Below are 21,175 nucleotides of genomic sequence, written 5' to 3'. Positions count from 1 at the left end.
GTGATACAATCACAAAACTTCAAACACGGACGGTTCTACAGTGTCATACGATCCTATTTACGATCCATGATTTGGATAAGACTTGAAATCTCAACCTTGTGCTTTAAACTTTTGAGCAATTGTCGGGGCTAAAATTTACATTTCATAAGAGTGAACTCTTTTGCTTTCGCGAGGCTTTCAACTCTGCCACACAATATTAGGAGTTGTTTGACTCGTGTGTTCGGAAGGGAAAACACCACTCCCTATGGGGTAATTTGGTGTTCATCAACTCTTTTTTTGACTGATGGTGTTCATCAACTTTATTCTCACTTATATAGTCATATGTATGATGTCTTTCTTTGATATTGCACGTAACAAATACATTGGTTCGCAAACTCCGGCTCAGGATCTTTTCTTTATCAAGGATGGCTCTCAAGTGAGATTTCAGGAGATATTTTTTGCTCGGGACCGGCCCCTCAAAGACTAATATCCAGCCTTATTTCTTATATGGAGCGTGATACTTTGGCACACGTCCTTGCTTCCTTTGTACTTTTGGTGTACTATCTTCAAGCCGTTGGATCACCAACTGACTTTGCTGACATGATCTAACTAGAGCAAGTGGTCACGGACATTTACATCCATCATAAGTGGTAGTCTAGTCGTCGGATTCTGTTTGTTCATACTAGTTTATTTCATTAAATGTACTAAACTTATTGTGTAGTATTATTGGTTGTGTGCGTCTCGGTGCAGTGCGTGTGTGATACCTTATGGTTTTACGACAATATAACTCTATGATCAATAAAGACTTCTATTTTTAGAAATAAAAATGAAAATTTATGTTTTAGAGATCATATAGATAGTTAAATACTTTGGAAAAGCTGCGTGGAGAAAGTTGCTTCCACTCTTCGACGCGTTCGGGCAGGACTTGAATTGCTTGTGTGAGCATAAAGGCACAAAGAAGTGTCCTGACGACTTGACTTGGTGTATCACTACGGCACGAATCTTATTTGCCGGCGGCACTAAGCCTGCGGCAAACACAAAAAGCCCCCCGGCAAACACTTTGCCGGCGGTTATTCGTCGGGGCCGCCGGCAGAGGCGTCCTGTACGGAGCCTAACCGGTAAATACAACTTTGCCGGTGGCTTTTCGTCGGGACTCGCCCGCGGATATCCGACCCAAATGGGTAGGATATGGGTCGACGTTTACGCCCATGGGTATATCCGATGGCTCGCCCGATTAGTTATGTGTATGGTGTGGGTATAGGTTTATACCCATGGATACCCGATGGGTCGTCCAGTTAATATTTTAAGTAAATAAATATTATTTTATTATATAATATGTGGACTCTGTTTTTTTTAGCGAAATGTGAACTCTTTGATGCAATAAGGATTAACGGATGAACCCTGCTATAAAAAAATAAATAAAACCAAGTCTGTCTTATCAGCTTCTTCTAACAATTCACCATCTCCTCGTGTAATTTAGCCCTAGGAGGAGACGGTCGTGGCTAGGAAACGGAAGAGGGGACCAGCCGAGGCCACGCCTGGGAGACAGGGGGGACAGCCGTGGCTTCGATTCCTTGCCCGATGGGTGCCCGATCGGGTCTCATCTTCCGCTCCCGTAGTGTTTCGGCAGAGCGATCTTTTTCTCGTCAGATTCGGAGTTGTTGCCCGACTCTCATAACGATCCCGCTGGCGATGGATTTCCTCGCGGAGTTTCAGTCCAATTCGACAAAAAAAAGTGCCCGCCCGGCCTGACCGAGGCTCAACCAGGGGTACCCGGGAAACGATACGGCCAGGTCGGGCCCACGGAGCAGTTGGCTGAGCCCTCAAGATAACAGGACCCACAAGCAAGCGACCCGAGGCGGACCCAAAGGACAGAGTAAGCAGAGAGCGAGGCGGCTCCCATATAAGAACGGAATCAACACTGGGGGGGGGGGGGGGGGGAGTATATATGCAGGTCAGCTTCCCCTTAAACTAGCGAGGTGGGACTAAATGTCCCACCCCGCCTATTTGTACTGTGCGGCAGAGCGCATGGGCTGCGCCCGTTTTGGTCCCTTTGCCGCCGATCCGTGGCATTTGACCTAGCCATCCTGCCTCCTTCCACCGCGAGCCCTCCGCCGCCACTTCTCTCGATGTTCCCGCCCCTCACTGGACTCCCGCCGCTGCCGTGAAACCGCGCCTCGATGCCATGGCCGGAAGAGAGGTAACCTGCTAGCCCATAATTATTTCGCCCTTTTAGACTAAATTTTGTTGGCGCGCGGTAGATGCCTTGGTCTTAATCTATGCGCATGTGCGATCAATGGGTAGATTTTGTGGTCCATCGTTCCATCCCTAGTGATGTCCCCATCACTTTCTGTCGGTCGCATGTGCGTTAGTTTGAGTTCATCGAAGCTGGACCACGTGAATCCCACCTCCTGCCCATCCTCTTTTAGTTGGAATCTCCTTTTAGAAAGGAATCTTCTCCCTAATCTTTCCCCCTTTAATCCTTTCCTTTTTTGCAGTCGATTTGTAGTACCGATTTAGAATAGGCTAACTAATTTTGCAGTCGATTTATAGTACTGATTTAGGGTAAAGTACACATAGCGCATGCCTCTTGCCAAAATTGAGCCATTTTTTTATTACACATGGGGGTCCAACTTATGGACAAGTCTAACCACATACACTGAGATTTTCTCCATGCCATAAGCCTGGGACATGGGTCCCATCTTATTGCAATTGTGACCTTATACACATTGCCATTCCACTACAACAATTATTTTTTCTACCTACTCTCGATAGGTGCTGCATCTTCATCGATAGAAGTAGATGTTTCTTTGCTGTCGATTTGTGTAACATCCCAATTTTCAAAACTCTTCATATGCATTGCATATCATAAGCATCATGTCACCCTTGCATTTGATCACTTTTAAAACCCTAAAATTTGCCCAGAAAACCCTTTTGCGCAGATGCCTTTATTTGATTTTGGGCTTTGATCTTGCTCTTGAGTATTTGCATTTTAACCCATGAGGGTGTTGTGGTAAAAAGGGATTTAATGCATATATAGAGCTATCCCATAAATTGGCTTTTGAAAGTATTTTGAAAAATAATTTGTTTCGATAGCCTAAGGGCCCTAAAAGCCATTTTATAGGCAAATGTTAAATATTTTATTTTGAGAAAATTCTTGTTCCAAAAGTTAGATCATATGAAAATATGATTTTAAAATTTTTGTTGCATTTTATTTGGAGTGATTTGGAGCTTCGAGTCAATTTTGAGGTTCAAAAACAGAAAATAGATAAAAGAAAAAGAAAAACCGAGGAAAACCGATCAAACCGAACCGACCCGGTCAAACCGGACCGGACCGGACCAAACCAGACCGGCTCAGCCCAGCCTGAGCCGCCCGCTCTCACTGACCGGTGGGACCCGCGCATCATCTTCTTCCTCCAACTGTCTCCCGAGAAACCCGGCCACGCACCGTCCGAGTCACCCACGATTCCGTTCCGATTTCTTCACGCACGAACCACCAAATCCGAAACCCCGCGCGTCATATCGAAGACCCCGGACTCCTCTTCCACTTCCCCCAAACCCCACGTCCAATTTCGCATCGGTTAGGATTTAATTTCTCGCCGAAGTTCTTCACGGACGTCGCCATTCTTCGCGTTTTGCCGTCGTTCCGATGAGCTTCCGCCCGCGCCGACCCTCTCCCCTTCTTCCTCTCTCCAGCGCGAATGCCGTGACGCGCTCGCTTTTGAGTTTGGCCGCCGCCGCCGCCGCGCTCCGCCCCACGCCGGCCATCTCCTCCGACACCGGCCGCCGCCCGAGCCCGCGCCCCGCCCGTCCGGCCGCCTGTGCCCCCTGAGCCGCTCCGCCGCGAGCCTGCGCCGTGCGCCGCCGCCGCCCGCCGCGTTGCCCCGCGCCGCCTCCGGCCGCCCGCGCGCTCCCGCGCCCCGCGCCCGCCTGCCGCTCCGCCGGCGCCGCCCGCCGCCGCCACCGTCCGGCGAGCTAGCCCGGCCGGCCGGAAACCCTAGGCTCCGGCCACTCTTGTTCCGCCACGTGGCAGTGCCCTTTTATTTTATTTTATTTTCGACCGTAGTAGATAATGTTTTTTTGCCGAAAAGCCCCTGTAACTTCAAAGCCTCATATCTTTCAAACCGTTTGTCCAAAAATTGTGTTCCGCACCTTTCTGGAATCGTCACAACGTGTAGAATATTTTTGCACTGTTTAAATTCAGTTTTGAACAAATTAGATAGTAGCTATTTACAGAATGGTGGTTTATGGTTTAAATTTCAAATGAATTGTTTCAAAATAGTTTTGAGCATGTTATCTTGCTGTAAAATTATTTAAACTTGTTCTCTGTCCATTAGGACCAGAAAAGAAATTGTTTTGTGAATAAAAATGGCTTACAAGTTTAAATCTTACTCTATGTTGCAAAAGCCGCACAATATTTTGTTTTAAACCCTATCCAGGTATCATGCATATTAATTACCACTTTGATGTTGTATAATCTATCCAAATCTATTTGAAAAAGTTTTCAAAACAGAAACAAAACTTTTTACCTTGGAGGTAACCTTTGTGTGCATCATCATAGCATATGCATCATGGCATGATTTTGTATTGAATGTTGTGTTTATTGTGTGTGTTCCTTTTATTTTAGATTGTGTGGAGTGTTTCCCTTGTTGTTGCGAAGAGTGCGAGAACTACCACAACCTTGGACAAAGCAAGTTCGCTTTGATCATTCTCCTAAATATTTTTACCATGCACTTGATGTTTTATTAGATGCATCAGGAATATTACTCGTACTTCTATGCTAGCTATAAATCCCAGGTAGTATAGTTTACCATCGCCATTACCTTGCTACCAAAATTGCCATCGATTGTAGTTGAATGCTAGGCTATGGTAGTATCGTGAGGGAAATAACTACATTATGATATTGTTATGCCTTTGGCGATATGAAATGTTTTGTTAGATGTAAGGCAAAACAATTAATTAAATGAAGCATCCTAGGTGGGCTGCTTTGAAGATTTTGAGGATTAGCGGCGTCAGGTCCATTTCTATGGGTCCCTCTGAGTCGAGTTCCTGTGGATTCAGGGATGGATTGTCCATGGACGTCTCTCCCGTGGATTCGGGGAGCGCCTACGTTGCAAATGTGGAATACCACCTGGGGTAACCGAGACTGGACTAGTTTCCTATTTAGAAGCTTCTAGTACAACCACAATGCTATATGGGCTCTGGCGAGACAAGAGTAAGTTGTATGAACCTAGGTCCGAGGAATTGTACTGAGGTAGCCGTGTAGGGGGAGCGTGATTCTCTCGTGGTTTAGGGAATTACCTCTGAAAATCTCGTAATCGATGCCGTTGCTACTCTACCCTGAGGACAGTAAGGGATTAACACGTCGATTTCTTGTGGAGAATGTGTACAAACTCTCGAGAGCGTCAAAACTAAGTACTTAGCCGTGTCCCCGGCAACGGACAATTTGAGCGACTAGATGTGGAGCTGTAAGGAAAGTCTCACTCATTCTAACTTCTTAAATAAAATGAATGGTTGAACATGGTAGGAGCACTTGATGAATCCACATCAATGTGCTCTAGGATAATAGGAGCATGGGTGTGTCTACCCCGTGTCCAATAGTGATAAAATTCTATTTGATTAAAAGATAGGATTCAATAACAAAGCTTTTATGCAAATAGCTTGAACCCCAGTTTGCCACATTATGCATATATTTGGTAGGATCTGGTATAACTCCTAGTGAATCTTGCCAAGTAAGAAGAACGTTCTGCTTGTTTGGGTTACGGGCTTACATTCCAACACGCTGTCACCGTAGTGTTGATGTGCCCTTGTATCTTCCATTTTCCGCTGTAAATAGTTGTTTTATTTCCAGCTAACCCGTGAGGTTATGCGAGTTGTAAGTACCTTTAAATTCTGGATGATTCGTTGTAATATTGAGACCTTTGTTTTATGATATTACATCTTGAAACTGTGCGTGGTAGTGAGTCGATCCAGGGACTAGCACTAAAGCACAGAGATCGAACCCTTGTATGGGGGCGGTCGCTTCAATTTGGAGTATAGAAATGGAACTGAAGAGAATAAAATTAATAAGCTCATATTGTTAAACAACTAACAATTAAGTAGTCTTCCTTGTATTTTTTTTATAGGCTTTCTTGTATATATGGAGTAGCAGTTCAGTAGTAGTTTAGAGTCGGCCAAAATGCTAAGATGCTTTACTTTTGTGTCAGATTATGGTAATGGAAAATCAGAGGGGTTTCAAATGGTAGTTACACAAAATATAGAATAGGGGATGTCTTTTAGGAGAGATGTGGAGTTGGGCAATTTTTAGGGGAGAATATTTTTAGGAGAGTCCTCCATTTTGAGATATAAGGAAAATATTTTAGGAGAACTGCTGGACTTGACCGTAGGGCCTCCGCAGTGTGCCAAGCCAAATACAGCTGAGACTGTGCAGTTTGGCACCGATGCCATATGAGCATTTTTTTCCCACAACGTGTGCGATGCTAAATTTTGCTTGTGTGAATCCCATCCAGAGAATAAACAGTAGTACTGCTACTTGCTTTAAATCCGGCCACGCTCGTTTCACACCATCGAGAGCGAGAGTTGGTAGTTAATGACAGTCCTTCAACCCATATTTTAATGTCTTGGCTCAATTTGGCACATGATCATGTAGCTGCTCCGGTTCCAAAATTTTAGAATTTGGCACCGGCCTCACAGTGTTGAAAAAGGGTGCCAAATGCCAAATAGCAATTTGGCATCTCTATTTGGCATTCATTGTGGAGGTCTCCACAGTGTGCGCCAAATTGAGGTGTCAAATTGGAAAATTTAACTTTTGGCACCCCTTCATGTTACTGTGGAGGGGTTGCCAAATTAAGAAAAGATGGAACCGGATCACCTACTTGCTCGCGGTGCCAAATTACTCCAAACAATATAAAACAATATCCATGCATGCATCTCCTTCCTCGTTGTTTGAAAATAGACGAGGGGGGAGAACGAGTACATTTTATATATGAGTTTTAACAATGGTGGCTCTCATACATGAAGAAATTTGGCTTTGGCTACACTGTGTTGAAATGTTACTTTTAGTACCGCTGCCAAATAATATGAGGTGGCAAATTTAACATTTGGCACATTGTGGAGGCCCAGCAAGGATTTTTATTCGCGCTCCTTTTTAGTGGACCTAATTTTGCACTTAATTTACTTCGGGCTCCCGTTCAATTTTAGGACGAGAATGGCTGGCAGCCCATCTGGAGGGTTATGAGCCCACAGGAGTACACTCGGGTTACTAAACGTCGCAAATCAATGGTGTGGTTGGAGGCCATCAGACGAGATCAGGTAAAACATGCTTCATTCATGATATTTTAGTTTCCTTTTTCGTCACCCATCCTTTTACTTTCCCTTTTTGATTAATCAGATACACATGCTTGTCTCATCTTATTTTGCAGAGCAAACCTGGCAAGCACTTGCTATGGCGTTTCATAAGCCCATACGTGTTTGTCTAGCTTGTACAGATGGCGATGGCCCGGGTGAAGATTTTCACAGAACGCCTTGACAGACGCCAAGTCATTTTCGACGATGGGCCTTTCGACAAGATCAACGAAGCTGAACTCAACCAAGTCAGGAAACTTCAGAGAGCCCCATGGGTAACAACAAGTCTGTAACATCCCAATTTTTCCCAAATTTTGCATCAAGCATTTGCACTCATCAGCAGCATACCATTTATGCATTTTGAGTACCTTTAAAACCAAAGATTTAAATTTTAAAACATTTTATTAAGCCTTTTACCCTTTTAAACTTTAACCTTGCATCTCTTTGGAATTTATCAACCCATGGGGTTGAAAACAATAGAAAGGGGTTTAATGCAATAAGATGAGCTACCCCATAATTTTTGGAATTTGTTTTGGAGTTGAAAAACTAATTTGTTTCTAAACATAATTGCACTAGAGGCAATTATATGATCAAAACTAATTTTAATAATTTTATTTTGGAGGAAATCAAGTCCCAGATGCTTTGGCATTAAAGGATAGAATTTTACAAATTTTCTGGAATTTATTTGAGGTCATTTGGAGTTCAAAATCAAAAGATATAAAGGAAAAACAGAAAAGGAAAAGGAGAAAAGAAAACGAACAAAAAAAAAGGGAAACCGGCCCGGCCCGGCCAAATGGGTCGAACAGGCCCAGTTCGTCGCCGCGCGCGCGCGCGAGCCGGCCCTGCTAGCTAGCCGGCTCCGCCCGCCGCCGCCCGCGCGCCCGCAGTCGCTGACAGGTGGGGCCCACCTATCAGTCGTCTTCAAACCTCGGTCCGGGAATCTAGCGAGGACCTCCATCAAACCCCGTCTTCAATTCGCGATTTAGAGCGCGAAATAACGCCCCTCCCCCGCGTCACTATCAAGAGCCCCTCCCTCTCTCTCATTTCCCCCACACCACCTCGGCCAACTCGCGCCCACGCCGCCACAATCGCTCGCCGGAGCTAGGAGTCCCCGTTGGCCATTTTTGCTTCCCGGAGACACCACCGTGAGCCATGGACCCGGAGCTTCCCTTTTTCTTAATCCTAGTTGCCTTGCGCTCGTTTTGACGCGAGCGGTTTTGTGTTTGGTGCCTGGTAGCCCCGGACGCCATCCGTCCGAGCTCGCCGGAGTTCCACCGGCGTCGCCGCCGCTCGTCGTCGTCCTAGGCGTCACCGACTTCGCCGCACCGCGCTGCACCCTCGGCGCTTCCCCGAGCCCGAAGGCCACCGGAACGCCCGCCCGCCGCCCCGCCCAAACCGCGCCGCCGCCGGAGCTTCCGACGGAACCCTAGGTCCCGCCGGAGGTGAGCGCGAAGCCTCCTGGCCGTTGGATCTCGGCCGACGGCCGAGATTAGATTTGTTTAAACCGAAAGGGTGTCGCTCGATCACGGCCGTCCATTTCGATTTAAGTAAAATCTGACGGCCGTGACTTATTTGCACCCGGAACCGGTACCGACGTATCACAAGACGCCACATGGCATGTAATAAAAATGTTAAATTTGTTTCCGGATGAATTAAATGGTAAAATTGCAGAAAAACCCCTGAAACTTCAAACACTCATAACTTTTGAACCGTTTGGCCAAATTTGATGATCTACACCTTTGTGGAATCCTCATGGCATGTAGAATCTTTTGGCACAGTTTGTTTTCGGTATTGGACAACTGAAACAGGACCAAGTGACAGAATGTTTAACTACGAACGTTATCACTTAAAAATTGACATATAATTATTTTGGACGATTTATCCACTCTTAAAATTTCTTAGGGGCACCCTCTACCCAGTGGAGCCAGAAGAAAAATTGTTTTTTAATAAAAATGAATGTATCACCAAAGTTAGAATAATCTAGCTTAAAAGGGTTTAAACTGACTTTGTTTTCATGATTTCCTTTTTCCACCCCATGAACATGATTCAAACAACTCATCACGTAGATTTAAATCACTAAACAAATTATTTGTGACAGAAACGAATTATAGGTTTGCATCATGTGCATGGCATCATGGCATATTTTATTTGATTGCTTGTATGTATTGTATGGTTGTTAATTTTGCTATACGTTTGGATTGTTAGATTTTTCAGAGTGCGAAGCCTGTCTTTGCGAAGTGTGTGAGAACAGCAACAACCTTGGACAAGGCAACTTCATCTTGATCATGAATCACCTATCATCGCACTTAATTTTAATCCTATATGCATTAGCGTTATTTGTAGAATTGCATTAGGATTAAATTATTATATTTATGCTAGCTATGTTGTCCTAGTAGAGTAGATTTTCCTCGCCATCATATCCCCACCAATAGCTATCGAATTAGTTACGCTTAGCCGTGCTATGTAAATATGCGTGGGAGGGAACCACTTTCATTCTAGAAATTTTGTTGGTGTAAATGTTATTTTCGAAGCATGGCTAAAATCAAGCCCTAATGAACCATCTTGGGTGGGCGGCTTTGAGTACTATGGATGTACGCGACGTCATGTCCATTTCTATGGGGCCCGCTGAGTCGTCTCTCCGTGGATTCGGGAGCGTCCATGGTCGTCTCTTCCGTAGATTCGAGGAGCGCCTGCGTCGCAAATGTGGAATGCCACCCAGGGTAACCAGAGGCTGAATTGGGTTCCTATTTAAATTGCTTCCAGTACAACCACATGCTATATGGGCTCTGGCGAGAATAGTGTATGTTGTATAAACCTAAACCCGAAGAATTGTAATGATGTAGCAGTGTAGGTGGAGCGTGATTCTCTCATGGTCTAGGGAATTATTTCTGAAAATCTCGTAATCGACGCCGTTGCTATTCTACCCTGAGGACAGCAAGGGATTAACCCGTCGGTTTCATGTGGGGAATGTGTACAACCTCTCGAGAGTGTCAAAACTAAGTACTTAGCCGTGTCCCCGGTTATGGACGAATTATGAGCAGTTGGATATGGAAACTAAGTAAGGTCCCACTCATTTAAACTTCTAAATAAAATGAATGGTTTAAACTTGGGTTAGGAGCATTTATGTGTCTACTCAATGTCCTTAGATTTAAATAGGAGCATCGGTGTGTCTACCCGATGTCCAATAGATTTATCACACTGTAAAATTCAATTGTAGTAGGATAAAATGTTATGTTAATTGCTTCCATGCCAAAAAGCCTGAACTCCACATAACCAATAATTGCATATATTTGATAGGATTTGTTATAAACTCCGGTAAACTTGCCAATACATTCAATGTATTGACCCTAGTGGCTGCAACCTTTAAATTGTTGTAGGGAATTCCGACGATGAGTAAGGTTACGTTTGTTGGGTCACGAGCCTGCATTCCAACATGCGCTCTCTGTGGTGTTCAAATGGCTCACTTTTTTCTTCGCTTTCCGCTGTTGAACAATTTATGTTCTTTTAAGAGCTAACCCGAGTGGTTATGCAAAGTTGTAAGTACTATAAAGTTCTGTACGATGACGATGTAATAAAATTACTTGACCATTGTTTCTCGATATTACATCTTGAACTGTGTTTGCTAGTGAGTCGATCCAGGGACTAGCACTATAAGCACAGAGATCGAACCCTGCACGGGGGCAGTCGCTTCAAAGTCCATTCAGCATCTTTTTGCTACGATTTTCCTGCATATTGTACCTAACTCTGGGAGGTTATGTCAGGACGAAGAGCCTGCTCATGAGCACTATGTTCTGCGCGATGAGGAAGATGGCATCGAGGAGATAGCTGAAGAAATATTTGACCTGCCCACTCTAGGTATTTGGCAGCCGCAGCAGAATGGATATGTTAACTGTCCCTTCTGCAATAGACGCGTCTACCCCGGTTTCATGGCTGTCTTCCAGCACAGTAGGTACTACGAGTCGGCCGATCCAGATGCAGGGAATAAGAAGGCCAGGCACGTGGGGCTCTGCTAGTACCTGAAAGCCAATGCACCAGCAGAACATGCCGACCATGTTGGGACAATGTGATGTTGGGACAATGTGAAGAGATCTAGTAATCTAAGTATTTTTAAGCCCGCTACAATATGTAGGGATCTCTACTATGTATGGTGGGATCTCATCTATGAATGATGTTGAATTTAATGTTGAGATGCTATATATTATTGTATGAAGGGATGCCCGAATCCTTTAATTTGCATATCGCTTCAAGGTTTTATGTTAGCCTATGTTAAATTATGTTAATTTATTGGGATCCTTAATTTTATGTTAATTTACCGCTTCTTCTTCTTGACCTCTGCTCAGTGCTGCCAATGCTGTGACCCCTATCTCTAAAGCTGCGGATTACAGCTCCTAATTCAAGCAGTTCAAAGTACGAAGTATGAGTCTTGTTTGTTACATTCAATTCCAGAATGAACATTCAAAGGAAAAGTAGTATGGGACAGCCTGATGCTTGCTATTACTGACTGCGGCTGCCGACCGAAGAGCTGAAGATCTTCAAGCATTATGGTGACTGAGACTGAGTTGGGCAGGAGCAGGGTATAGCGCCTAGCGAAAAGGCGCTATAGGACAGGTACCGCGCCTAGATACAAGGCGCTACATGACAGGTACCGCGCCGATCATGACTCGCTACAAGGCGTGAGGCGCTACACTGGACGTATAGCGCCTGGTAGTGAGCGCTACACGAGGGGTATATAATCGATCACCAACAATTCTCTGGTATCACGCCCGAGCTTGAGGCGCTACACGAGGGGTATAGCACCCAAGCTCAATTTGTTATGCTCCGTTGGAGCCCAGAATAACAAAAAAAAAAAGTGCCCGCCCGGCATGACCGAGGCTCAACCAGGCGTACCCAGGAAATGACACGGCTAGGTCGGGCCCACGGGGCAGTTGGACGATCTCTAAAGATAACAGGACCCACACGCAAGCGACCCGAAGCGGGCCCAAAGGACAGAGTAAGCAGAGAGCGAGGCGGCTCCCATATAACAACGGAATCAACATGTGTATATGGTGGTGGGGGGAGGGGGGGCGAAAGTATATATGCAGGTCAGCACCCCCTTAAACGAGCATTAAGCGGCCGGTGCGCTGGACTGCGCCAGTTATGGTGTGTTTGTCGAAGGCAGGACTCCGGCAAAGACATTTCCTTTTTTTTTCCAATTCCGCGCGATGGAATTTACTTTGAAATCTCGAGCGCGAGAGAAAAAAAGAAAATATTTCTTTGCCGTAGGCCAGGACTCCGGCAAAGCTTTTTGCCTTAACCACGCCGTCTCGCACGCCGTTAACCGCGCACGCGGGCCCACGCGCAGGGTCCCTTTGCCGTGGGCCTGTCTTTACCGTGGGCTTTTTCTTATTTTTGCCTTGGGCTGCCCGTTGCCGGCATCCTTTTTGGGTATTTGCCGGCGGCCGGTCCTTTGCCGTGGGCTTTTGGCTCGGCCCACGGTATAGCGTATACTTTGCCGGAGGCCCGATGAAAAGCCGCCGGCAAAGAAGCATGCCGCCGGCAACGAGCTGTTTTCCCGTAGCGTATACACATCAAAGTGTTCTTAAAAATTCACAGCGCATCTTTAAAGTTGGGACGAACTTGTGATAGATGTGTATTGATTCTTGTACGAAGTGTGAACTTACAGTTTTTGTGGGCTCCAAGAGTCCGTTTGATTTGTGCGCAAACTAGTCATCCAAAAATTGACTGTCTATTTATTAGCTCTCGTTTGATTCCTTTCTAAAATAGTTTTTTCCCTCTATTAAATTCATTGTTCAAAGATTGACAACACCATTTTGATGTACATTTGGTAGACTACGTGTAGAACAAACCAAACGGACCTGAATAAAACCGGGAGGAGAGTCTTAAATAACGCTCACAAGATCTTTTTTTTCCTTATTCGGCAAAAAAAATGTTTTTTCTTTCTTGGAGTTTTGGGCATTTTGCGATGGCCCGTTGGAGTGGTCCTCCGTCAAGAACATCTCGGCCCTTCACAGAAGAAAAAAAAACATCTCGGGAAAAAATACCCCCCCCCCAAGAATCAAGTTTTTTTTTTCGAAAATCAAGCTTTACAGGAGAAACCACGCAATCAATTTCGCCAAAATGAAAATCAAAATAGAAGGTGGTGCGACAATTTGAGAACCAAACGAACGGGCAAGATAGTAGGAAAATGGCACCTACATGCGCAATCATAATCAACATAATAGACAGCTCTTTCAGTACAAGTAAAGTTAACTTTATAAGTCATCGGCCCTATCTAACAGTTAAATTGGGTAGCCAGTATAAACACAGATTATTACATATAATCCATGAGCGATCAACACAAATTGAACAACTAATAACAGCTTTTCAAGGTCTCCATCCTGAGATCGCTTATACAATTTGTTTTGGTACGATGCCATATACACGTTCTCGCACTAGCAAAATAATGAGCTAGGCAGTTGATTGACCTGAACGATTTTGGCCCGGTAGGTTTGATCATCATCATGCACCAGGTCTAGTACTGATTGGTCTGGCCAAATTTCTTGAAGAATTCTATGCACCAATTCACGGTCCAATTGTGCCTGTATCGAAGTAGAGCGTCGTCCCAGATGATCCACCCGTGACACCCTCCATGAGTGCGAACCGCATGTCCTCGGACGGCTTCCAGTGTCGCTTCCGCTGGTTGATGAACCAGTTGTTGATCTGCTTCGGGTCGAGACCGGTCATCGCTGCGAGCCTCACCTTATCTTCTTCCTGTCCCATGCGTATGAAATCAGAAATGAGCAACAATATCACAAAGTTTTCAGCTATAGAAAGGCGGTGTTTCATCGTGCTTACTGTAGGATATGGCCAGCGGTAATGCGTGTTCCACCAGTCCATGAGCGCTGTCCGTGCATCCTTTGGCAGCTTCCCTTTCTTCCTCTTTTTCAAAAACTCAGACCGGAGTCGACTGAGGCAGCCGCTGTACTTCTTGAGAAGCATTTCCTTCAGTTCATGGTCAGCTATGCGGGAGCTGTGCTCTTGGCCTATGTCGAGCCCATCGGTTTCCCCAGAGCACTGCTCGTCATCAGAAGAACCCACCATTTCATCTGGCATGGAATTGTAAAGAAGGATCGAGTCAGAAATACATAATTTGCATGACATTTATGTATTCACAATTCTACATACATCCAGGGAAACATAGTTACATGAGTAAATAAAATAACTGAAACAGCATGGATGGTCATGATTTCAGAATGTAGAAATCCTTGGCCTAAACAGCAAACGGAGATTGTCTTGAAGTTCAGAAATATTTAATTAACTTTTTTGGAGTTCACGAATTATAACAAAATAAATGTCACATCCACCAAATGCCTTGAGCTGCTTCAATTAGCATGTGAATCAGCCTAGTTTCATCATGTCCAGAAGATTCTTAATGGCCATGGAAGATTAAACATGCACCAATAGTGCCTTTAGTTCTTCCCTCCATCCCTTGTTCTAGCTTCGGCTTTCTATAGTTTGCAAGTTTGGATGTGGGTTTTTTCATCTTTTTAATAAATAGAAAAACAGGCACTGCTGTCTTTGGTAAAAAAATTAACATGGCCTTTGGTGAGTGGTGACACAATAGTTTGGCAGGGCTTGAGCAGCTCCAATGATTTTGTTCCAAGGACCTAACAGTCTGACTTCTCTGCATGCTATTAATTCTCTTGTCTTTAGATTAGCACCTCCAATGATTTTGTTTCAAGGACCTAACAGTCTGACTTCTCTTCAGGGTATTAATTCTCTTGTCTTTAGATTATCACAATATCATAGTGATACTTGGGCTAAACTTCTAAAGAAACAGAAATGTGACAAGAACACATATTTTCCTGTTAGGGTTTCAGACAGTGGCAACAATGCAAAAGATCATCTCAATATTTTGCATGTCAGCTTATCACACTGACAATATATCTTCCATCAAATTCACTGTTATGTTGGATATCAAAAACAGTCTTTGATAAACACGGAAGTGCCAAGACTAGTGCAAAATATTGTTTCAATGTTTTATTTGACAGCCTTTTAGACTGGCAATATATCTTCCATCAAATCTTCTTCTCTGTTGGATATCAAAAACAGTCTTTAATAAAGACTCCTAAAGTGTGTTCTGAGAAAATTACTGAAGTAAAGGAGACCGTTTTACTCATTTCAATAAGACTTGATGCAAATTGCAAAAAGGTACTACAGGAATCAGGCTACTAGAGGCCGCATATGCTGCACGTGTCAAATCATGGAAGAAATATCATTAAAAAAATTGTGGAAGAAACAACTACAATTATCTCTACTATGTGAGCCCACTGATTACATCAAGCGACTAACTGTTATACAGTACTTGTCATGTTGGCCCACAACAATCCACCAATGTTCTAATTTACTCAAAAATGCTTATATGGGAGTTTCAAATAAAGAACATCAATGACTTTTAAGTTTCCTATCTTCCAAAATAATAAGTTTCCTATCATACAAGTTAAAAAAAATCCAGTTTATTTGCATAACTGTGCAGAAACCCTACAAATTTGAGGATTTGCCACTTGATCCATTCAAGTGTTTTAGACTTAAAGCCACATGTCAATGGGACCATTCAGTGGAAAAATCTTAAAGCCACTGAGTCTTAAAGCTACATGTCATGCAATGGGACCATTCGGTGGAAAAAAACTTCAAATGAATTTGACCAGTAACAAATTCTCTTTTTTCTCCAAAGTAGAAAGAGAGAGAAAAAAAAGTTATGCCACTAAGAGGTTCGTTTCAAAGTATGTATCTCTCACCCACTAAAAATCAAAAAAATATTCTTAGAGAAGGCCACCATTGACTTTATTTTGAGAAAAATAGCGCAAGTGTCCATACCCCTGTTGAATTTTTAGAAGACATCATTTATCCCAGCTTCATAAGACAGAAGGAACTAGTAAACCAGACATGCATGACACAAATGAGACAAAGATAATATGGCACAAACCTCTGCTTGTACATTTCTCAAAATTTATTATGCATGCCGCCATGTTAGTTCATATGGCACAAACCTCTGCCCATATCTCAAAATTTGTTTATAGGCAAGATAAGTTCCCATCAGCAACACACCTTCTTGTACATTTCCAATGTATAGTCATATTATTGCAAGCCAATCTTCCCATATAATAGTGGTCTAGTGGGAAGTTGGCTGCCATAGCCTGCATTATCAATCAGTTCTGGTGGGGCCTACATTGAAAACATATCGTAGGTAGGAAGAAAACAGATACGTCTTTATAGGGGTATTATGCAGCAATTTTATATGGCAAACTTGGTTGTATTCTGTCTATCTTATCAATGTGCTCAGGCAGTACATTCTCCTTGAAATGTATAAGCCAAGAGCTTGTTTTCATAGAAATATCAATAGCCTTACATTTTTTTTACAAATCAACCTTACTACTGTCAGTCCAGTTCATATTATGCAGTAGTTTTTTTTTCTGAATACATATTATGTATCCGCACAAAACAAAATACATATTATGGATCGGAGGGAGTAGTAGTTCATTGCATTTTTCAATGTGGGCAACATAAAAAACTTGAAAGAATGCATTGAAGGACTTACAAGTTAGAGGTTATGAACATCAACCTAAAAATATGCAATCAACCAGAACAAAGGTGCTGCTAACATTTTGGGAGATAAAAATGAATCGTGTTTTTCGGGAAGTGGGTAAAATACTTTCAGCATCAGTACTCTAAGGGACAAAAAATGAGATATCAGGATTTAGGAGCTTGCGAGCTATTATCCTTGCAGATGCAACACTGAAAAATCATTATTTCATTCTCATAGGCCACTAAGCTAAGTTTAAACTAATGACGTCCATATTTATTATATGTAAGCTTACAACTATGGACAAATAAACCCCCGTTTTCAGTTTCAAAGAAAAATTAAGCACCCTTTTTTACATTATTTGTCATATAAGCTTCGTGCGTTTTTCCATATTATCTAGGACTGAATTTTTTAGTGCACATGGTAAATGTTTGGGGCGTCAAATCAAGGATCAATACATGATCATTGATCAGTGTTTCCAAGCCATATAATTCATCATTTTTAACAGGGTGTAACATACCGTTTAAAAATCGACATCCATGTAATTAGTCGATCAAAACGTAGCAACCCGCACACATGCATGCACAAACACACTTATTTCTTTTTAAGAACATGATTTACTAGTTTAGCTGCCCTGAGCCATACTAGGGTAGTATTTCATTTTAAGAATCCTTGCAGGCAGCAGAAGTTGGATCCAAACGTCAATGCTGTATCAGAAAAATGGGGCACCCGCAAGGACTTGTCAAATCAAAATGTAGCATTGTTGTCTGCTTGTAAAATATGGTTACCTACATACCGAGAACCTGAACCAAACAATAGACTTGCATGTAAAAAAATAATGCCTGTGACTCTTCTGATGTTTTCTGGCAAGGATTTGACTGGAGCTTCTGTCACGTTGCAATCCAACCAGTATTCAGTACTGACAGAAAGCAAAGTTATATTTTTACTCTTCCACTGTTTTAGTTGTTGCAATAATACATGCAAGATGAACTTCACTTCAAAAATTAGCATCTCATTTAGTAGCATATATCCCTTAATAGCATTGTACCAAAATACCGAGGACAAGAATATAGCCCAAACTAAAGACGGTCTGAATTAAAATATAACGCTTGGTGGTGTCATCAAAGGTTTTGTATGCGTAATCTACCAACACCCCAAACATCATTAGTGTATGTAGCAATAAATTAACAAGGTTAACTCCATAAAATAGTAGATCTTGGCAGCTGGAGCTAGCAGCATACACACCCTAGTCAACGATTGGTCAACATTGTTATCCTTTCACTCTTTACCATAATGTGCAAGTTAACAATAGGTATCCCTTAATTAACAATAATTAACCATCGGAGTACTCTTGGAGAATGGAGACCAAAGGCAAGGCTGTTGTACTCAATCTCAAAAAGAGAGCCAGAGAAGAATGTACTCTTAGAAAAGAAACCGCACCACCAGAAATTTACCACTAGCGTGGTGATATTGATACGTCTTGTCAAAGCACAGCGACCGAATCCGGCAAGAGATCTGCTAAGCACGAGCTCTAATAAAAAGGCTGTTTTTTAAAAAAACAAAACTTATCGGCATTTGCTCAGTAGTACGACTCTGAGTAGCAGGAAGCTAGAGCAAGATTCTCTCTTTTGGCAAAGCTAGCATCCAACCCCCAGCAAGCTGAGCTCACTCACTCTCCCACCACAGCCAGCAGCTCAGCTCAGCTCAGCACAGCACAGCACAGTCTCTCAAGTTCCATCAAGCAGTCTACCTAGCAGCAGCTACTAAAGGCTATATAGCTAGCTCCTAGCAAGCTAGCTAGAGAAGAGAGAGAGAAAGAGGTAGTAGAAGCCTATGCAACCTTGGACAAAACCCTACGTGCACAGGCAACCCCTGACCCTCATACAATGCTTTACTCCACCCATCTGACACCCCTGCGCCCCGTTTGCATGGACACGATTTGACCTCTCGGCACGCACCCTACGCTACACGCTCCTTCCCATGGATTCACACACTCACAGGTTTCCTTCTTTTGATACACGTACGCCGCACCACCACAGCAAAGCACAGAACGGAACCAACATGCAGATGCAATGCACCGGACGGACCGTCTCTATAACTATATAATGCGCAATGGCGATTAACTTGTATGCATGGGAAATTAACTGAGATATATAGATCGATGGGGACGGGGCGATCGAGCTGTTGGTTACCGGAGTGCGTGGCGGTGGCGGCCGGCGAGCTGCCGCCGCTGCAGAGGTTGCTGAGCTGCGTCTGGATGCTGCTGAGGAACGACGCGGCCTCGTCGAACGGCCGCGAAAGCTCCTCCTTGTACCGCACCAGCACACGGCAGTATGACTCCTGGAAATCAACGATCGCACATGTAATAACAAACAGATATCAGAAGCCTATCAGATTAGTCTTGTCGTCGCCTTCTCGCCACAGTAATCTAATTAAAGATTAATTAGCATCTCTATCTAGCTAGCTCTTCTCACGTATAATTAAAAAGCATACGGAACTAGGTATGAACAGCATCAACGAGTCGAACCATGAACTCGTCGAGCTCGGGGTCGACGCCGATCGCCCCGGCGCCGGCGCGCCTCTCCCGGCCGATCTCCTCCAGCAGCGACGCCACCTCCGGAGGCGCCCCAACCTGAAATCAACAAAACCACACACACATATAAACTTACTTTTTAATTCCGGACCGTATCTATGGTTTCCCATCCAACGTCTTCGATCGCCTCAATTAATTCTAGCGACAAGTCGCAAGATCTTAACGTGGACACACAGACACAAGCATATTATGTATACCTTGCGGCATTCGATGTAGGCGGAGAGGAGGGTAGGGTAGCGCGGGTGGCTGGCGATCTGCGCCTTCATGAGCTCCGTCAGATCCGACGGCGAGGGCCCGCCTAGCACCACGCCGGACGCCTCGCTCGCCGCGCCGCCGACCCGCGAGATCCCCGGGTGGATGCTGTACAGATCCTCCATATGTAGCAAGCCAGAGATGCAGCTAGCCGCGGCGAGCGAGCGAGCGGCGGCGGCTCACCTGCGCATCGATCGATCACAGGCTACTGGTACTATATGTGACCAGTATATGTGCACAAGTGGTAATCTAGTACCACTGTAGTCGGTTGTTCTTGTGTGTTGGTGCTGGGGTTCCAAGAAAGTCGATCTAGAGAGAGGGAGCAGGAAAGCAGAGGCTCATGGGGGAATTTAGCAGCTGTTTCCACTGCAGCTGGAGAAGCTGCAGGTGCAGGCGCAGGTGCGGCAGCAGCAGGAGCTTGTGATATCTGCAGGGGAATACATGGGAGCCGGGGATGGATGAGGAGAGAGAGAGAGAGAGGAGATTAGGAAAGGGAGGGGGATCGAGCAATGTATTGTAACACTGTATGTGGAAAAAATGGAAGGTTTGTGGGGGATGAGGCCAGGTATTTGACTAATTTTTTGGGTGAGGGAGACCAGATTGGGATGTTTGTTAGTCTTATTGATTTTTTAATTTTCGTAGTCGGACCCCCCCGCGTGAGCTGGGATTTGGACGGTTGCGCTCTAGAAGCATGGAGTTAATTGTCACCTCAATTGAATATGGTTTCTCCCATGGGTTATCTCCCAAACAGACAGGTTTTTTTAGGTTTGTCATTATTTTTATCCTAGATATGTTTTATGCCATATCTATCTAGATTATTTATTTTAGGGAATAATTGATGTTGGAACACACCATGTTAGGCAAGGAAGAAAGTCGCATAAAGAGAAGATAATCAATCATACTAATAAAATAGGTTTGGTATTTTCTTTATTATCACATTTACCAATTCTTTATCCTCACACAGCTTCAAGATACTAGTTTTCTTCTAAAAAAAAGGCAGCAGAAGAGGCTACTACACAGGCCAGGGAACATTTCACAAAATACAACAATAAAACTTTTTTTTCTTCTAAAAAAAAGGCAGCAGAAGAGGCTACTACACAGGCCAGGGCTCACTCCGTTAGGTCCGAGTGTGATAATGATGGTTTATTATTAAAATCTATATAAAGGATCATCAAAAGATGTACCACGATTATGACTCGTGACTTATGAAAAAAATAGATGTCTAGCATATTCTTTGCAGTGCAATTGATTTGTAAGGATTCACATTCATTTTTTAAATAACTGAAGGCTCATTCAGTTTGTACGATATGTGGAGGATTTTTACAGAATTTCAACCCTTAAGAATTTTTCGTATTTATAGCATTCCTTTCACAGGAATTGAGATCAGAGATTCCTAAGGATTGAGCCCAAATTGACTTAATTCCAAATGATTCTACATATTAAGT

General features: G+C 43.8%; 1 protein-coding gene across 1 annotated transcript; it reads right to left on the bottom strand.

Annotated features, from left to right (window-relative positions):
• Positions 1-13,497: 13,497 nt before the first annotated feature.
• Positions 13,498-20,275, bottom strand: LOC100830103 (homeobox protein knotted-1-like 1). Its single transcript, XM_003567533.4, has 5 exons — positions 19,676-20,275; positions 19,413-19,517; positions 19,078-19,225; positions 14,158-14,408; positions 13,498-14,073 (listed from the first exon to the last, which is right to left on the bottom strand). Exons 1-5 carry the CDS (start codon positions 19,853-19,855, stop codon positions 13,885-13,887), a joined length of 873 nt encoding a protein of 290 aa, XP_003567581.1. The 5' UTR covers positions 19,856-20,275; the 3' UTR covers positions 13,498-13,884.
• Between the last annotated feature and the right edge of the window lie 900 nt (positions 20,276-21,175).

The sequence above is a fragment of the Brachypodium distachyon genome, chromosome 2, assembly GCF_000005505.3.
Source record: "Brachypodium distachyon strain Bd21 chromosome 2, Brachypodium_distachyon_v3.0, whole genome shotgun sequence".
NCBI classification, from domain to species: domain Eukaryota; kingdom Viridiplantae; phylum Streptophyta; class Magnoliopsida; order Poales; family Poaceae; genus Brachypodium; species Brachypodium distachyon.
This window is presented reverse-complemented; position numbering and strand designations above follow the sequence as displayed.

What these genes read in the sequence shown, in the direction of transcription:
- LOC100830103 (XM_003567533.4), bottom strand. Translation starts at nt 19,855, where the DNA reads ATGGAGGATCTGTACAGCATCCACCCGGGGATCTCGCGGGTCGGCGGC. An exon ending in CCTACATCGAATGCCGCAAG is followed by an intron (nt 19,518 to 19,675) that starts GTATACATAATA and finishes TGTTGATTTCAG; the next exon opens with GTTGGGGCGCCTCCGGAGGT. An exon ending in CGCCACCGCCACGCACTCCG is followed by an intron (nt 14,409 to 19,077) that starts GTAACCAACAGC and finishes ATTCCATGCCAG; the next exon opens with ATGAAATGGTGGGTTCTTCT.